This window comes from Cottoperca gobio, chromosome 20 (assembly GCF_900634415.1).
Source record: "Cottoperca gobio chromosome 20, fCotGob3.1, whole genome shotgun sequence".
NCBI lineage: Eukaryota > Metazoa > Chordata > Actinopteri > Perciformes > Bovichtidae > Cottoperca > Cottoperca gobio.
In genome coordinates this window covers 8,877,974-8,897,956 of record NC_041374.1, presented here as the reverse complement: position 1 = coordinate 8,897,956, position 19,983 = coordinate 8,877,974, and the positions used below count along the sequence as shown (strand labels likewise).

The 19,983-nt window shown below is 41.5% G+C and overlaps 1 protein-coding gene across 1 annotated transcript in view; it reads left to right on the top strand.

Moving 5' to 3' along the window:
• jph1a (junctophilin 1a) overlaps nucleotides 1-13,420 on the top strand; it is a 33,407-nt gene extending 19,987 nt beyond the window's left edge. Inside the window, exons 4-7 of the mRNA XM_029457532.1 lie at nucleotides 1,887-2,005; nucleotides 8,689-9,419; nucleotides 10,368-10,464; nucleotides 11,025-13,420. Of these exons, the coding sequence (XP_029313392.1) occupies nucleotides 1,887-2,005; nucleotides 8,689-9,419; nucleotides 10,368-10,448 (931 nt within the window). The 3' untranslated portion in view covers nucleotides 10,449-10,464; nucleotides 11,025-13,420. The remainder of the gene's footprint in view (nucleotides 1-1,886; nucleotides 2,006-8,688; nucleotides 9,420-10,367; nucleotides 10,465-11,024) is intronic.
• Nucleotides 13,421-19,983: the final 6,563 nt, after the last annotated feature.

The following is a 19,983-nucleotide window of genomic DNA, read 5'->3' as shown; positions in this document are numbered from 1 at the left end:
TTTCTGGCGCAATGCTATGTGACGCATGTTGATGTGAATATATAACAAATAAAGTCAACAGGGATTTGGACAATTATTAGAATATATTAACTTTTAATATACTCTCTTCAAAGCCACCAGACTTCATTGACAGAAACGGTAATTTAACAGTCATTCATAAAAAGCTTCTTTGTTAGTTGTTCACTGTCAAACAATCACCAACTCTGGTCTCAGAGTTTGAAAGAGAAACTGATTAAGTAACATTAATTAAAGTAATATTATAAAAGGAGTAACCACCGTAACATTTTCAGTTTATTAACCCTGCATCCGGTGCAAGACAGCGGCTTCATGACATCGAAACACACCAAAACAAATCAGAGAAGCAGATTCGTCCACTGACCGTCTATCACCGATCTTTAGCATTTTTTTCCCATCTTTATAAAAAGCTGCATATATTCGCTGATTTTGGTGGGAAAAGGGTTCAAGTGACTGATCCACTGACTTTAACTGATGCATCTCATATTGTTGCACAATTAGGTCTTTTTTTAAGGGAGTCTGGTGGTAGCAGTGTAACATCCTCCCTGTCCTCCTACACTTCACGCTCTGTGTGAGCATGGTCATATCTTTCACTGGAGTTTTCAAGGGATTTGTTAAGCAGGTCACCCCCGGGCCTGTCTGTCTGTCTGTCTGTCTGTCTGTCTGTCTGTCTGTCTCACCATGGTGCGCTCCCATAATACCTCTCCGTGCTAATGCTGAGCTCACATTGATTCCAGAAACTATTAATCTTCTGCCTTTTTGGTTTTTGAGCATCAGCATAGTAGATGTGGCTGCAGGCGGATGTTAGGGCACTGCTCAGTAGTGTTGTCATTACAGTTAGTTTTTTATTTTAGGCTCAATGATGATGGACGTTTATAGAGTAGAGCTGACGAGATCTTTGTAATTTTGTTATTTTTTGTTTATTATTGTATAGATTATCTTTATAACTCATCAGCTGCAATGATTAGTTGATTATTACATTATATTTGACTATTTTGGTTTAAAAAAAGAACATTTAAGACATTTTCCTTCTTTAAAATGCTGTTTTCAGCCTCTCAAATATGGAGATTTGCTGCTTTTCTCTGTTTCATATCATATTAAAGTGAATATTGTTGGGGATTTTACGGACAAAACAGGACTTAAAGATTTAAAGACGTCACTTTGGACTTTGAGGAGCTAAGATTAAAAAAAAATCATATTTTCTGACATTTTATAGACGAAACGATGAATCTAGAAAATAGTCTGTAGATTATTCGATAATGAAAATAGTCGTTATTTGCATCTCTACTGCTGACTGACATGGGATTCAGACCTAAGCCTTCACTACACCACCTGCTGAATGCATGATATGATATGTGTTTACGTGTGTGTGTGTGTGTGTGGGTGTGTGCGTGCGTGCGCGTGCGTGTGTGTATGCCTTTTGGCTCTGCTCTCGTACGGTCCAGCAGTGCTGCAGTGCTCTAGACTGGATTAAGGTCTTGCTTGGATGTGGCTGCGCTCCATTTGGAAAATCAGGATTTGGATTTGAGATAGAAGCACAAGGGGAGGTGTTATGTTATCCCCAGAGGGACAGGCTGAGTGATACAGCTCAAAGACGAGGAGAGAGAGGGAGGAATGGCGGGTCAGAGAGGAGCAAGAAAGAGAAAAGAGAGTAGAGAGTAGAGGGAAGCCGCTGATGATGTAAGGGTCACGGATGACTCAAAAATGTGTGTGTGTGTGTGTGTGTGTGTGTGTGTGTGTGTGTGTGTGTGTGTGTGTGTGTGTGTGTGTGTGTGTGTGTGTGTGACAAATAAAGACATTTGAGGACGTTATGTTGGGATTTAAGAAACAACGAAATTAAAATAATTGACTCTTGTCTCTGTTTGCTCCAGAACGGCCCATGCCAGGACAAAAAGCGAGGCTGCAGACCAGGCCGCCATCTCCGCGGTGCACGACTCAGAAATTGCCAGAGCGGTTGCGAGGGAACTCTCCCCCAACTTCTACCAACCAGGTAACTTTTAACAACAAGCCCGAGAAATGATCTGTGTTCATTGAGCTTAAAAGCAATCGATAGGCAGAATATATAAAGAATGACATCATCAAGGGAAGTAGATTTATTTATTTGTTATAAGTCTTTTAGCTGCACCCTTCTCCAGAAACCAATTTGTCCGTTCAAACCAAGTTTTAGGAAGAAGGTTCTTTGTCTGCTTTGTCTGTCTGTCGGTAATGAGCTTGTTGTGCACAAATGGTTTGGTGTCCAGGACTGTAATCGAAGACTACAGAGGTATTGAGGACTTTTAACGCCACAGTAGCGGCCTGTGAGTGTTCTTCGGCAGAGCCTGCTGGATTCTGGATTGAAGCCTGGTCTCTCAGCGGTCTGTTGTAACAGCTCGGGGAACACTTGCTAAATGTTGCAGCCATGAACTCTGCCAAAGGAAAGTGAGAAAAGCTAAATGTTTTCTGTTCAGATCATCTCGAGCTTTAGCGGAATGTGAGGTACAGTGTGTACGCGGAGGTCAAGGAGCCCGACTGCTCAAAAGTCTCGTCTTTCCTCTACACGAAGGTTTAAGCAGCAGCGGCTCGCAGCATAGGGTGTCCACTCGTTTACAAGGTAAGCTGAGTTTAACAAGGCAGTGCTGGACATATAATACTGCACAAATAGTGAGGGTACAAATCATTTTGGGTCAAACAGGTTCAACTCAAGGGCACAACGAGGGCAACATCAGAAAAGGGTGAATCTAAATTGAGTTTTTAATGTAGCGTTGTCCCTTCTTGGTTAATTCTGGTATTTTCTAGGAGCAGGTTTAATCTTATCATTATATAATTTTTTTTTAGAAATAATCCTGCATTGACAAGCATTCAACCTACTAAGCAGTTCAGCCAGTCCTTGAAAGTTTTTGAATATTTTTGAAAATATTTAATAAATAGACAAAGGTGCTTGAATTTATATATTTTGTGCAAGAATAGATTTTCTTATAGATAGTTTCATTATAATAATTCTTAGTGTTGTAACAGAAATTAACTTTCATCCGTGTCCTTCGGTCCTTGAATTCTAAATAACGCGTTGAATTCAATAGTCTAAGAATAAGGCATTAATTGCTGGGCCTGGAAAGTCCTTGAAAAGTCCTTGAATTGGATGTTTAAGAAGGCGTAGGAACCCTGTTCTAAGTTTTGTAAGAATGTCAACAAAGCAAACTCATACATTGAGTTAATTAGAAATTGTTCTATCGCCTTCATTTGGATGGACAGAACCAGAAGTGCCCTGTCACACATTTCTGTGTATTTTTATTGACCGTGTAAGATCTTTACAAGCGTTGCCTCTTACACTGTTTGTAATATATTTAGGCCTCTGAGCTGGCCGACCTTGGGCCCTTGCCAGGAGCCGCCACAAAACAGCGGGAGACAAAAGGGTCGACAGAGGGACCCATTCAAGCATGTCCCCGCACGAAGCCGGAGACATCCTGCGGCATGTTTGTGTTGTGGAAAACGGCCATCATGCTTGGCAGGCCGGCTGATCTCCTGGTTCACAAGTCGAGAGTGTCCTTGCCTTATAAGTCAGATCATGAATGAGAAACAGGCGATGTCATAATAATGTGCAGCGTGGGGCGACATCTGAGCCGCAGCACTTAAACGTTCAATTACGTAAACGTGTCTGGAAAACCAGCCAGAAGACAGACGGGCACCTGCTGATAGCCAAACCCTGGTCCATACATTACTTTTATTCCTACCTCGTGAAAGTCTTTATAAATAAGGGCTGCAGAGAATGTGACATTCTTTGTGTGTGTGTGTGTGTGTGTGTGTGTGTGTGTGTGTGTGTGTGTGTGTGTGTGTGTGTGTGTGTGTGTGTGTGTGTGTGTGTTTATGTGGGTGCATGTAGGTATTTACCTGCCCTGCAAAACAACACTGAATTGCTATAAGTTAGATTCTTCCAGAAGCAGTTTGGTGAATCTCGGTCTACTTGTTGCTGGTTTGTCCTTCAGCAGTTTCTCCTGTTTGCCGCTACGAGCGCCACCATTTTTAATTTGTCCATCCCGATGTTACAGTGCGACAAAGCTGCTCAATCTGAGCACCAAGCATTGATTTGTGTGACTTTCCCAAACTAATCCGCTTTGCTTCCTCCCTGTCTACCTCCACAGTGGAAATATTCTCACTTATCCCCGTCCCACACAGCTTCTAATAAGTCCTCTCCACGGTAACAACCAGGGGTCTAAACCCCTTGTTGTTTGTAATTGGCATTTCAGACTCATAGCAGATTATCACCCAGATTGGGAGTGTGCACTTCAAAAGGGAAGACAGGGTCACAGGGAATAGGACCCTGACCTTTATGATTGGTTCACACACAGCACTCTGGAGGGGGAGCAGCGAGGGTTAGCGGGGCGTGGCCTGCGGCGTGACGTTAATTGGGCTATATTTGGTGCTGTATGTGTGCTCACAGGGGTCTAATGGAGACATAGCTGGAATCCTTATGCACTGAGGAGCTGGGCCCCGCTCTCCTGGGCTGACGCAGAGCAGCTGTCCCTTCCTTCAGCCGGTCGGGGGGGGGGGGTGGCGGGTTAGGGATCCGAGACCGCCCTGTTTGACCCAGTCAAGGTACACCTGGACCTGTCAGAGCTGAAAAGCAGACATGAGCAGGTGCTGCTTTATATTCAGCAGCAGGTGTCGTGGAGTTAGTTTCAAGAAGTTCAGCTGAAGTTCAAAGGTTTGAAGGAACTTCTCTCAAGGAGACAACATTATTTTAGGGATGCATGATATTGGATTTTGAAGATATTTTTCAGCTCATCTTGGCCGATTGCTGACACCGATACACACACATATTATATTCCTCTAATATCAAAGAGCATGAAGTCTCTCCTGTAGTAGAATGAACGTTTGCCTACTGCTACCGTGATGGCCGCCCATCTGCCTGTGAGTGGGAGGAAGAAAGAGAAAATCAGCAAATTGAGTCATGAATATTAAATATAACTGTGTAAAGAGCATGCTGAGATCACAACCCACAGAACACACTAATACATATATAACACAGTATATAATATAAGAATGGCAAAAATAAACAAAGAACACAAACCAAGGAAATGCTTTTCACTACTACTTGGAAGACGTTATTATATTTGACATATAGACTCAATGAAACTCTGATGTTTATTTCTGACAAAGATGCATTCATAGTAGCAACAGCGTTGCGTCAATGTTTAAATTGTCATGAAAAACACGATTCGACAAAAGTTACATGTGACAAAAAGATCCATAAAGTTATGCAAGAACAGAAAACGTTGTAAAATCAATCATTTCTTTACGTAAAGCACCCGATTACATAATGACATATAGAGCAGCAGATTATAAAGTATGTTGAATAAAAAGTTGCTGAATGGCCTTTTCAATTCAGTTTGGATTATATGCTACTGTCCCTGGATGCATCTTCCGTTGAAGCTAAAATGATGCACAATAGCAACAGATGTGATAATAGCACACACTGTACTCCCCCCCCCCCTATACACACACACACACACACACACACGCATACATACATGCACACTCAGACTGACGCTCCCCTCCTGCCGCTGCTGTTCATCTCATATTCAGGTCAGTAGGGGTTAGGCCGGGTCTTAAACGGCCGATCCGGTGTGTTTATGAGAGTATATGATTGTGTGTGTGTGTGTGTGTGTGTGTGTGTGTGTGTGTGTGTGTGTGTGTGTGTGTGTGTGTGTGTGTGTGTCAACACGTGTGTTTTGCCAACAGTGCACTGGAGCAGAAAATGTGCTGTGGATTACTGGCCACCAGAGCTTAAAGAAAAGCTTTATATTTCTAATAACCTCAAAGAGACATCTCTGCCATCAAGTGTGCAACGAGCCGCTAAAAGATAATCAGCAAGTTTCTGTTTTATATCAGATTAAAGTGAATATCTTTGGGTTTTGGACAAAACAAGACATTTAAAGAATCCGCTCGGACGAAACTGGGACGGACATTTTTCACTATTGTCTGACGTTTTCCCAAACGAAGATAATCTGCAGATTAATCGATAATGAAAATACTTTCAGCCCCAGTGTTTATTCGTGTTTTTGTTTCGGTCATGACTAACACAATGGCCCGTTTTAATGGCTGCAGACTGATCAGCTGATCGACAACGAGCATTTCAGTCCTAGTTCATGCTCCAGCTGTCCTGGCAGGATTCTTTAGTCGAGTAAATCACAACAAGATCTACACGCGCTAAAATATCTACAAAACAACCACAAGTAATTAGATTAATCTAAGATTCCTCCAGCTAAGATTCTAGTGTTGAATAAAATCACGTTCAGCATATTGTTGACATCCAGCACGGCTTCATGTGGAAGTACTTTTTAAGTGCTGGTATTGCACCACTATGTGAGTGTGTGAGGCTGGGGGTCATTTTAGTGCCCAGAACGATTCTGAAAATGTCTGGAACTTCTCGCAGGAATCTGTCTCCAAACAGCGTGAAACTGCTCCGGCCCGCCCACGAAGCCTTAACTCTTATTGAGTTATGGTGTGAAATTAAGCTGCGCGGATATATTAAGCCCCGCAGATGTTCGAATGTCCCCCCAGTCTCTTTGTAGTGGGTCTTATTGGTTGTGGCGGTTATGAAACAAATTATGAATGCCATGCGGCCGAAAAATACTTTGAGCTTATGAGCACTGAGGCCCAAAAGATTCTGCGTTAAGGCCGTTTACGCTGATTGCATGTACTTGTTCCTCTCTGGATTTGATGTTTGCACAATGGCTCCAAGACGGGATGATGTCCAATCTAAATCTATTACAGTGCGCTAACTTAATGTGTGTCGTGCATCTCGTTAATGCTTTGGATTGATCTCTCTGAGATGAACTGGATTTAAACGAGACTGAACGAAATATGAACAGAATCGTTTCTGCTTTTTGCTCTTATTCAGAAACAGACAATATTCCTACTAAACTGTTTGCATGACTAGTGAAAATGTATATTCAACTTATATTAGGATTTACAAGCAGCCATGCATACTCTATAGCAGTGGTTCCCAAACTTTCTGTGGCCAAGGCACAGCAAAGACCAAGCCAAAATCTCAAGGCACACCTGTGTTCATATCCGGGCAGAATCCCCTCTATAACACATAGTACCACTGTTATCACTCTGTGAACATTTATCTAGTCCTTGTAAGAAGCTATTCTCCTTCACACTAGCAGAGAGCCTTTGATGTGTTACATTGTAATATTTCCCACCATGCGCAAATGGCTAAAACGGGTTCACTTTGACAGATTTCTTTTTTTTAATGTTTGTTTTATTTATATTTAGGCCAAAGCATATAAGACCTATTGTTTCTATAGTACCGATACAGTACAGTGAAATTTTTTTTCATAATTTTCAGCTCAGTAGGGATATTGTCTTTTTACGGAATAAGGGTAAAAAAATGAATATTTTATGCACGTAAACACAGTCACTGACTGAGTATATAGTATGTGGTGGGGTGAATAGGAGTGAAAAAAGCCTTTCTTTCTCCTTGAAAATATAAAATCCATTTCTATATATTTTCTAGATTTATTTCTCTTTCACATCATCTATTGGGCTGCAGAGGATCCTTTTCTGGTGAACATTTAGAGGCGAAGTGAAAAACAAAAACCAGGCGAACAAAGAGCCCGATGTCTCTAATAAATATTAATTCAGTACAAAACAAAGGGACGGATAAAGTGTCATTTTTCTCACATGCAAAAAAAAGGCATTTACATTCAGGTTCAGGCCCTTTTGTTCACGCATTAGAGGACATGGACATTAGTGGACATTGAGGACATTAGTCCATGATGGAAATTCAAAACATAAAGTTAAAAGAGGAGCGTGCATTTAGTCTAGATGCAGTAGATCTGAGTGTCTGTGTTCAATAACGCAGAAGTATTTGTGATATGTATGAGCCCCAGACTTCATGAGGTCGACTCTCTTTATCTGTGCAGCCGTGCTAGTTGGATGCTGAGGTTTGATGTGACAAACAACGTGCTGATAAAAGAGAATGGCTGATGATAAAGATGAGCCTGCAGAGGAGGCTTCCTTTGTGAGATGGTGTTTGTGACCCTGCATTAATCAGTCTATGTTCCCCTGTCTCCTCCAGTCTTTGCAGAATGATTGCATATATAATGTTGATTCATGAATATTTTAATTGAAAGTTCAACTGTGCTTAGGGCCGGCTCAGCGCAGGCAGGATGGATCGCAAATTAAGAGATTTCCCAATCTGGCGTCGAAATGTCTGAATAGCATTGGTTCAGGGTTTGTTTGGTTCTGAACCTCCGATAATGGAGCATTTTGAATTCAGGTGAGTCTGTATGAACGAGGCAGGGGTTTTTATGAGGGGTAAACCCAGAAAGTTAGAAAGCTAAACTGACCACAGTTTTGAAACAGTTTTCTTCTTAAAGACGCATCAGATCATCACATTGCTGACTGTATATAAGAAGCAGACGTAGTCACAGTGATGTCACCCGTTTTGTCCGTCGCCATCTTTGTCGTCACCGACAGTGACACGAGAGGGTGGAGCTAAGTGCAACTGAAGAAGACATTTTTAGTCGACCAAATGTTACATTTAGCTTTAAGCACTTCAGCATTGGCTTCACTTTTCAGACCCGGAGGTCGCCGCTTGTTTGCGGAATTTAAAATATGTTTAAAGCGTTGGGGTGCACAGTTTTCGGCATGTATTCATTACGTGTGTCACTTCTCTCCTCTCTGCAGGACCTGACTACTTAAAACAACCGGTGAAGGAGCCTGTGGAGATTAAAGAGATCCCTGTGGAAAAAAAGGAAAAGTCCCCAAAAGATTCTCCCAACTTCTACCGCAAAGGTACCACTCCTCCCCGCTCCCCTGTGGGCAGTCCTGTGACCCCGCCTCCCCCCTCGCCTCACTCCAGCAAGAAGAAAGGTCAGCTCGCCAACAGCACCAGCCGCAAAACCAGCAAAGAGGAAAAACCTTCCCGCAAGTCGAGCAAAGAAGAGAAGTCAAGTCATAAGACGAGCAAGGATGAGCGGTCTAGTAGAAAGCTGAGTAAAGAGGAGAGGCCGTCCGTCACTGATGGCCCCAAAGGTTCTCATGTGCATGCCGAGGCTCCACCCAAACCCGCTAAGGTTCAGCAGCCTGCCGCGGCCTCTGCTCCTACTCCACAGCCTCCTGCGGTCCCAGTCAACGGCGAGCTCCACAGCGAGTACCACAGTTACTACGTCAAGGCCCCGACAAGGATCCCTCCACCCCCGGACCCCGAGGAGGACATAGAAGAAGAGCCGAGTATCCTGGACCTGGCACGCATGCCCCCACAACCCCCCAAATCCTACAGTATCCCTCCTAAGCCAGCCTCCCTACGGGAGAACAAGAGCGACCCGAAACTCAGGAAGCAGGATTCCCTAAAGCCAAAGAGCCTCGCAGACGCAAAGAAAGCCAGTATGGAGATTGCAGAGAACATGGAAGAAACAGTAAGTGCCCGTTGTAGGATTGAAAGTTGTTTTTTGGAGGAATTGTTTGATATTTTGGGAAATAAGCTTATTTGCTTTCTTGCCGTAAGTAAGATGAGAAGATTTATTGTACTCTTATGTCTTCACTAAGGATGTGATACCGACACATTTTCTACAACCCTTACCCAATCAGTAACTTCCTGGAGTGTCCTCTGGTTGCCTGATGATTGGTCCGACTAACAAGTGTAATACAGACAGACAGGCTAGCACAGGGGTGTCAAACTCATTATATTTCATTGGCCACAAACAGCAAATTTTGATCTCAAGTGGGCTGGACCAGTAAAATCAGAGCATAATAACCTATAAATAACGACAACTCCAAAATCTTCCCTTCGTTTTAGTGCAAGAAAATACAAGTACATTCTGAAAATGTTCAAATGTAATCTTTTTTACTACACATTATGAACTACCTGAAATCTCTTGAGAAAAGAATGTGCAATTTCAACAATATTATGCTTCAGTTTATCATTTACACATGTGCATTACAACTTACAGATCACATTGTATCTACAAAGGCACAAAACATTTTGTCACAGGTATCTGGAACAGTAGTTTACAACAAATTTTTACACTTTGCAAAGTCATCCCGTGGGCCGGATTGGACCCTTTGGCGGGCCGGTTTTGGCCCCTGGGCCGCATGTTTGACACCCCTGGGCTAGCAGTTTCCCCCTGTTTTAAGCCTTTGTGCTAAGCTAAGCTAACTGTCTGCTGTAACTCCATATCTACCGTACAGACATGAGAATCTATTTTCTCATCTAACTTTGATGAAAGCCAAGGAGCGGATTTCCTTTCATGCTGCCTGTGTCTTTCTATTCTAACAGTTAGAATGAAGATAGACAGTTCATGTGACTGTTGTTGTAGATTATTATGTGATATCTGATCTTAATGTCTTTTTTATTTTTTTTGCAGGGTCCTAACTCGGTCCTTGTTGCTATGGTGATGCTGCTGAATATTGGCCTTGCAATTATATTTGTCCATTTTCTGACATGATGATGCTGTTTCTAAGGTAAGTTCATTTATTCTCCCCGACACTTTTATTCATCAACAATAAAACATGAACAAGGAGCAGAATTAATGTTATTAAGGTTATTAAAGAGGCTCAGTGAATGCATGTGGACCAGTGTGACGTTAGTTATCCAAACAAGATCACACATAGAGCTGCAACTAGCAATTGTGTTCATTGTTGATCTATCGATTTGTTTGCTCTGCAAAAAGTCAAAAAATGTCAATCAGTGTTTCCCAAAGCCCAAGACGACGTCCTCACAAGTCTTGTTTTATCCACAACTCCGAGATATTAATTTCACTGTCGTAGCAGAGTAAAGAAACCAGAACATTTCACATTTAAGAAGCTCGAAACAGAACTTTTTTTCTTTCAAAATGACTCAAACCGATTATAAAAATAGTTGTAGATTAATTTAATTTGAAGGAACCTTTTCCCCAGCTTCGTCTGCGGGGAGGCCCACAGTGTCGCACTTTGAACCCTGTATTAATGTATTTATAAAGATGAATCTGACCTTTTTTTCTTCTCTGCCAATTAAATCCAAACCAACTGTTTTTATGTTGCAGTGAAACTATGGCAACCGGTCCAGTTGCATCGCCGGCCTTGAGAAATGAAAATGGTGCCAGTGAGACACGGGGCGGCCGAAGGTGTTTAGGAACCAGCGTGACACCGAGGAGAATCAGGAAGTGAAGGCATCGTCACGGGCCTTCTTCAGGGCCCGCCCTGTCAATTAGCTCCTCCGGCTTCTCTGACAGCTGAGGTGAAATGTCGTGTCTAGTGAGATAAATAAAAATAAAAAAAGTTTTTAAATGCAACCAAACATACACAGTCTGAAAAAAGAAGTAATTGAAACCCACACGTGTGCTGATCCAAGCACTGGTCTCTGTGGCCCGCCGCCTTGGCAGAGCGAGCGGCGGGCTGACGGACTTTGCTGGACGAGTGTGGAGATGCACTTTTAGATGACGGGAGCAAACAGCTGCCTTTCTATTTTGCCATCTGACGTTTTGATGGGGAGATGTGAGGGGAGGGGGGGGGGGCACAGTCGCAACGGGTGCTCCGGCGTTGGGAGCGTTTTCTGGGATTCACACTACTCTTGCAACAGGAAACTGGGCACGGCCGGTGCCAGCAGCAGTCAGTGCTCGCACGGTCACTCGCCAGTCTTACTCTGTTTACCCAATCACCACCGCAGCGTTCTCGAGCTCCGTCCATTGTAACCCAGGATACACTGCTCTGAAACTCCCCGTGCATGGTACAGTTTGAACATCTTGTTTTTTTGTTTTTTTTTGTTCATTGTTGTTCTCTGAATGTTACCTGCTAGTAGTTGAAAAGGAAATTTCTCCTCCGCTCAAAAAGAGTAAATAACTTTTAGTTTTCCCTTTTTATTTTGGAAATGTTACTCATCTCTAACAACTGAGTTGTAATTTGACATTACACATTCATGTTACTGAAAGTGCAATATGTTTTATTTTTTCAAAGAAAAGCTTATAGTATATTTTGCCAAAAAGAAAAAAGAAGGGGGGTTGTACCATTATATTTAAAAAATCCTTATGTTCCATTCATTTTGTCAGACTCTCATAATTTGAATATTCTGGTTTTGAGCCGGCGTTGTGTTTAGGAAGGAGGTTCCCACTTTAAAAGCTACTGAGCTCTGTGAGAGTGAAGTAATGTCTTATGTTATTTATTAAACCAGAAGGAAACTTCATTGCACATGTCAATGAACCATTTTGCTTGAATTCCTTCGCTCTATTCTTTGCTTTCAATGTTTCAGTAAACCACTAAAATGCAAAGACGCCGTCACGCAGCTGCTTCTGTCGGCCCGGCGGCGCTCGCGTGCGTGTCAGGCTGGATGGAGACGTGTGGACAGTGGAGGTGGAATTTATTCAGGTTGAGGCCATGGGGAATGTGGCACCAGGGAGGAGAGATGCCTTTAAAAGTCTTTAACAGTACTTCTGTTTACCTCAGAAAAAGATGAGGAAGGGGGAGGGGAAGAGATGCCATCCTTGTCTTAACTTTGTCGCGTGGGGAACACTTTGACTGTTGTCATCACCTGAATCACGCTTTTAACGAGCCTCATCGTAGCTGTTTGTAGTCTTTGTTGCAGGTATGGCATGAGTTTCTTTGATTTTAAAAAGTGGTTATTTATATGGTTGACATTTACTGTCGCCACTACCGAGGTTAATTATTTATTCAATGTAAACTTATGTGTTTGTGAGCATTGTCATCATAAAATCATAAAAAAGGGCTTTAATATCGATAGGTTTTCTTTGCTGCATTTCAGTTTTGAAGTTCCACTGTTACACAACGAGCAGCTCATGAATGCTTCAGTCTGTTTGCAAAACGTCCACATAACTATTAAAATATATTCAAAATGTGGAATAGACAATAAAAGCAGACCAGGACACTAAATTATTCACAAACATTGTTATATTACAAATGTGACGCATTAACAGTTTTTCACCCTTTCTTTGCCACACCCTCTTTTCTTGTTTTGACGGTCTTCACTCGAGCATGGTGGAGACGTTTCGGAGGGTTTAACAGAACAGTTTATGGGATATTTTTTGAAATGCAACATTGCATGTTGGAGTCATTTATATATAGATATTATATACTATTTGTAAGGATTTTTACAGAGCACAATCCAGAATCTGGTATGAGTTGGTATTTTTCTAACAATTTGCACACCTGTATTTTGACAATGAATATAACTTGTTTGTAATTGGTAATGTAATGCACATATGATAATGTTTGACAGTGAAAAAATATAGTTTATTTCTAATTGGTTGTACTGTATGTACCATTTGGGGAAGTGAAAGGCAGATGTATTGTTTGAGTATTTCAGGATATAACGAGGAACTGCGGGAGACTTTTGATATCTCAAGGTTCATGTTACCCCACTGATTTGTGCAAAGTCTTTGGCGATGAAGTTATGTGTATAACAATAAAGATGTTATGCCTTGTTAAACTATATTTTGGATATTTTTTTGCATGCACTATACAACAACATTAAGAGGAGACGCTGCAGGTGAAGAGAGTAAACCATGTAACTAACAGATATCAGCATGAAACTTCCCCACTTCATTACTCACATTAACTCACAATTACTTTTTATATTACAAGTGTTCTGACATGTTCAATATGTAAATGAGGCATTATGTGATGTAACTGAGAACTCTACACACACACAAAGTTAGAAACAGAAACTCTGATGTTCTGATGTTTTCTCTCCACTCGTCTGACAGAAGAAACAAAACATCCAAAACTCAATTTACCAGCGCATTGAAAAACATTTCCTGTAATGTCTCACCTTAATGCAGCATATACAGTAACACTGACTGAACATCTACAGATGCATTTGTGTTGATGGATTCCTTCTCGTCTTATAAGAAAGTTTTAAATTCCAGTCTCATGTTCAGCCTCCCAGCAATGATGGCCTCACGATGACCTTCTCATAATGAGATCCGGGGGGAAAAGAGGAGGCATGAAATCAAAGCATCTTCGTCGGGGTCTCACATTAGTGGTGCAGGTGCCCCAGTTTGTCTGGGGTCAGTTTGTACTGTTTCCACTGCTGATGAGCCTGGGATTAGTGTAGAGTTACGGCAGCAGTGGCACCTGCCTGGAATCTGCCATGTTGTGCACATGCTGTGCCCTCTGCCCCGACGCCAGCAGACACACCATAACAAACCTGCACACAGTTTTCTGATCTCACAATTTCGTAGTGTAAATTCTGGAGCAGTAAATGTCAGCTCATAATTCAAATTGCTTTGTTTATCATAACATATTAGTAGTTTACTTTGTCTCACATATTATGTTAGGCGTCAATATTCGTGCTGATTATAGCATCATAGACGTTTTGCCTCTGAAGGAATATTCTGAATCCTGGCGCTTCACTTGTGAAGCCGAACTTGTCAGTGATAGTATAGAATATCTCTGTTACTATTCTGATATGGCACAGTATGCTGGATACAATTTGGTTGCTCATGCAGTCCTCGACAAATATAAACCAAAACCTTATAAGCGTATCCTGCCTTCATAGAAGCTCTTTAACACATTCTGGTGACAGCTTTGAGTTTAAGCAGAGTGGACAATCTACAATTATCTTGTTTATATTCAGCAATGGTGGATTTAGCAGCAACTCTACCTGCTCAACTAGGTCACGATGATCACGTACGACGTATCTTATGATATATGGACATGTCCAGAAGTCAATTTTACTGACCTCCATATTTCCTGTTGTGCTTACTGTCTGATTACATCAGAATTTAACCAACATTTTAGCTCAATCGAGACAATACCAAAGACAGAGTTTGGTGAAATAGCATTGAATCATGGGAGTTGTTGTCTTCACCACCATGAAGATGCTGCAGTCAGCTTCTCCCGGTTAGGTTTTCTTACGATACCCTGGGTTTTTTGGGTTAGGGTGAAGAATCCTCCACTGAGGTCTCCTCCTCTCCTCTGATTTAAAGGTTAAACATTCGGCTGCCGCTAACGTTTGCTCAGCTTGTTTCTCTGAGAACTTAAGATCCAGACGTCCAAGGACTAAAATCCTTCATCCGCTTCAAATATATATATAGTTAAAAACACCAAGATGTAAAAAATGTCTTAAAACTGGATACAAACACAACACTGACGCTGCTCAAAGGGGAGACGACGCCATGTCAGGAGAGAGAGGAAACATTACCTTCAGGAACATTACACATTTATCTGTCTCACTCCATATACAACACAGGACTGATGACACCATGACAGGAGACAGAGGAAACATTACCTTCAGGAACATTACACATTTATCTGTCTCACTCCATATACAACACAGGACTGATGACACCATGACAGGAGACAGAGGAAACGTTACCTTCAGGAACATTACACATGTCTCTGTCTCACTACATATACAACACATGACTGATGACACCATGACAGGAGAGAGAGGAAACAGTACCTTCAGGAACATTACACATTTCTCTGTCTCACTACATATACAACACAGGACTGATGACACCATGACAGGAGATTGAGGAAACGTTACCTTCAGGAACATTACACATTTCTCTGTCTCACTACATATACAACACAGGACTGATGACACCATGACAGGAGACAGAGGAAACATTACCTTCAGGAACATTACACATTTATCTGTCTCACTCCATATACAACACAGGACTGATGACACCATGACAGGAGACAGAGGAAACGTTACCTTCAGGAACATTACACATTTATCTGTCTCACTACATACACAACACAGGACTGATGACACCATGACAGGAGAGAGAGGAAACGTTACCTTCAGGAACATTACACATTTATCTGTCTCACTACATATACAACACAGGACTGATGACACCATGACAGGAGAGAGAGGAAACGTTACCTTCAGGAACATTACACAATTCTCTGTCTCACTACATATACAACACAGGACTGATGACACCATGACAGGAGAGAGAGGAAACATTACCTTCAGGAACATTACACATCTGTCTGTCTCACTACATATACAACACATGACTGATGACACCATGACAGGAGAGAGAGGAAACAGTACCTTCAGGAACATTACACATTTCTCTGTCTCACTACATATACAACACAGGAGTAATGACACCATGACAGGAGATTGAGGAAACGTTACCTTCAGGAACATTACACATTTATCTGTCTCACTCCATATACAACACAGGACTGATGACACCATGACAGGAGACAGAGGAAACATTACCTTCAGGAACATTACACATTTATCTGTCTCACTCCATATACAACACAGGACTGATGACACCATGACAGGAGACAGAGGAAACATTACCTTCAGGAACATTACCCATTTATCTGTCTCACTACATACACAACACAGGACTGATGACACCATGACAGGAGAGAGAGGAAACGTTACCTTCAGGAACATTACACATCTCTCTGTCTCACTACATATACAACACAGGACTGATGACACCATGACAGGAGAGAGAGGAAACGTTACCTTCAGGAACATCACACATCTCTCTGTCTCACTACATATACAACACAGCACTGATGACACCATGACAGGAGAGAGGAAATGTTACCTTCAGGAATATTACACATCTCTCTGTCTCACTACATATACAACACAGGACTGATGACACCATGACAGGAGAGAGAGGAAACGTTACCTTCAGAAACATTACACATTTCTCTGTCTCACTACATATACAACACAGGACTGATGACACCATGACAGGAGAGAGAGGAAACATTACCTTCAAGAACATTACACATCTCTCTGTCTCACTACATATACAACACAGGACTGATGACACCATGACAGGAGATTGAGGAAACGTTACCTTCAGGAACATTACACATTTTTCTGTCTCACTACATATACAACACAGGACTGATGACACCATGACAGGAGACAGAGGAAACATTACCTTCAGGAACATTACCCATGTATCTGTTTCACTACATACACAACACAGGACTGATGACACCATGACAGGAGAGAGAGGAAACGTTACCTTCAGGAACATTACCCATTTATCTGTCTCACTACATACACAACACAGGACTGATGACACCATGACAGGAGAGAGAGGAAACGTTACCTTCAGGAACATTACACATTTATCTGTCTCACTACATATACAACACAGGACTGATGACACCATGACAGGAGAGAGAGGAAACGTTACCTTCAGGAACATTACACATCTCTCTGTCTCACTACATATACAACACAGGACTGATGACACCATGACAGGAGAGAGAGGAAACGTTACCTTCAGGAACATTACACATCTCTCTGTCTCACTACATATACAACACAGGACTGATGACACCATGACAGGAAAGAGAGGAAACGTTACCTTCAGGAACATTACACATTTCTCTGGAACACTAAACTAAATATATAACACAGACCTTTTTAGACATTTGAATGTGGAGAAGTTACATAATATAGTCTACCTTTAAAAGACGACAATCTAGAAGCAGAAATATTCCGATTTTTTTCAATCATATAAAATGAATAAGATTTAAACCTGAATAATTAGTATATGACTGCTCACACCTGTTATTCTGTGTTATAACATACTATTATTAGGGCTGTCATGCGATTACATTTTTTTATCTAACTAATTACATGCTTTGTGATTAATTAATCTAAATGAATTGCATATGGATTTTGGAAGATGAGTGAATCAATGAGTAGCATTATGAACTGGTCAACATGTCTTTTATTTCAATACTATTTCTCCAATATCTTGTATGCCACAATTATCTTAGACAACACAGACCATACCTGTCAACCCTCCCGTTTTTCCCGGGATTATCCCGTATTATTACTTCCATCCCGTTTTTCTCCCGCTTAAATATTTCCCGTAATTATCCCGTATTTTTAACCTTTCAAAGAAAAAAAAAATAGGCCTATTATAAAAAAGTGTAAAGTGGCCTCCGGTAGAGCAGGTGGCAGTATTATGTTTAACTTTAGCTGAAAAACATTATCTGCCAGTAAACACACAGAAGAAGAAAACAGGAACAACACAGAAGACTAAAACATATGGATGAGAGTCACAGTGAACGGGAGATAGATGGAGACGCAGTTGTACCTGCCAAACAAGTTAAAACTTTATGTAAGTACCAAATGGGAGGAGACCTTCCCTTATTTATTAAAAGTAGAGTCGGGCAAACTCGTGGTTTTTGTAAAGTGTGCCATTCAGATGTTAGCATTGCACACGGCGGAATAAGCGATGTTCGCCAGCAAGAAAAATCGTCCAAGCACAAGCACGCCAAGAGGCACAAAAACATACACTGTCAATGACTTCATGTGTGACAAGAACTGTGTCGGAGGCAGACCAAGTGACCAAAGCTGAGGGAAAGATGTCGATGCTTTGCGTTAAAAATAATGTAGCCTTCAGCTTCTGCGTTGATTTCAGTCGCAGTGTAGCGGACATGTTTCCCGACTCTGCCATCGCAAGGAAGTAGGCTACTCGTAGGGGGAAACAAAAGCCACACAACTCATCAATCATCAAATAAATTGATGATAATAACTTATAACTAATAAATAAAATATATAAATCTTATAAACATGTCTGTACATGTAATACATACTTTAAATAAACATGTATTTCCTGAATGTATATACCCGTCCCTTATGTGTTTACGTTTACGTTGGTGGCTGAGATCCGTTAAAATATGGGCGGAGTCCGGCAAAAAATTTCCTTAATTTTGAAATTCCAATGTTGACAGGTATGACACAGAGCAACAGTTTGACATAAAGTGCAATTAAAATCTGGCATAACATCTTTCATTGCACAATAAACAATATCTTTAAAAGTTGTGTCATTTGACGCCATGTGTAAAGCCTCCGTTAGCCCCCTGTCCTCTACCACCTGCAGTCCATTGCAATACATTTATGATGGAGTTGTTAATGTGTCTCAGGTAGACCGACTCATTCTGTGTCTGAACACTTGATCGAGAGATGACGAGACAGGTCGCTCACTTTAGCATCAGCGACGGTGCTGGCTAGTTCCGAGCTAGCTGCTAAGTGATTTGCGTTGAGGTGATATTTCAGTTTGAAGTTCTCCGATGGTTCGAACATTCTCTGCTGCAGGAATCTCACAGAACGGAGCATCAACAGTTACATCCGGGAGTTTATTCAATGTAAACTTTCCATTCACTGGGCCAAGTAACGTTTTCTCATCTGCTTCATCATGTTGACGAGGCTGCTGTGGCCGCGCCGCGTGGTGACGTAAAGGGTCATGGGTCATCTAAGAGCGCGATTAATCTGCGTTAATGTTTCTCTGATTAATTAATCTAAATTAACGCACTAATTTCACAGCCCTAATTATTACATATAACAACATAAGTATATGTGTCTGTAAGGACTGGCTTGGACATTCAGTATAAAAAAGTCTGGCATGTCAGATGAAAGCAAGAGTTTCTCGTGTGTATATTTAACCTCGCGCTCTGAGAGCGAGCCTCCACCTTCTCACTCAAACGCAACTTGCTTGTGCTTCTAAAATTGGATTAAGGCTTGTAAGCAGTGAGGGGATATCGGGTTTTTTTTGTTGCTAAGACATCAGTATTAAGCAGATCCCCTTTCCATGCCTGACATAGCTTAGCTTAGCATAGCATCACTTCGTCTGTTATATTTACACAAACAAATCTCAGCCGTAACACCATAAAGCTATCACTCATCATCTAAAGTTAATGATTATAAAATAAACATGCTGCACTTTCTTTTTCTGTCTCATGCTAACGCTCCCACATGCCGTTTTTGATATAAGACTTCATGTCCTGTTTGTCTAACGACATGTGAGGTTTTATCATCGCGGTCTGAGTCATAGAGTTCAAACAAGCAACAGAGCATCAGCCTCGAGCTGCTGAGAGTAAACGCTTGTCATGTCCACTTATCTGTCTGCTCAGCCATTCAATGCTTTCAGCCTCTTTGTACTGTTATAATACTTTATAATGTCATTATAAGTGACTCTGGGTACTGGAGGCTTTAAATTAAATGTATTACATATTATATTGTTTTGC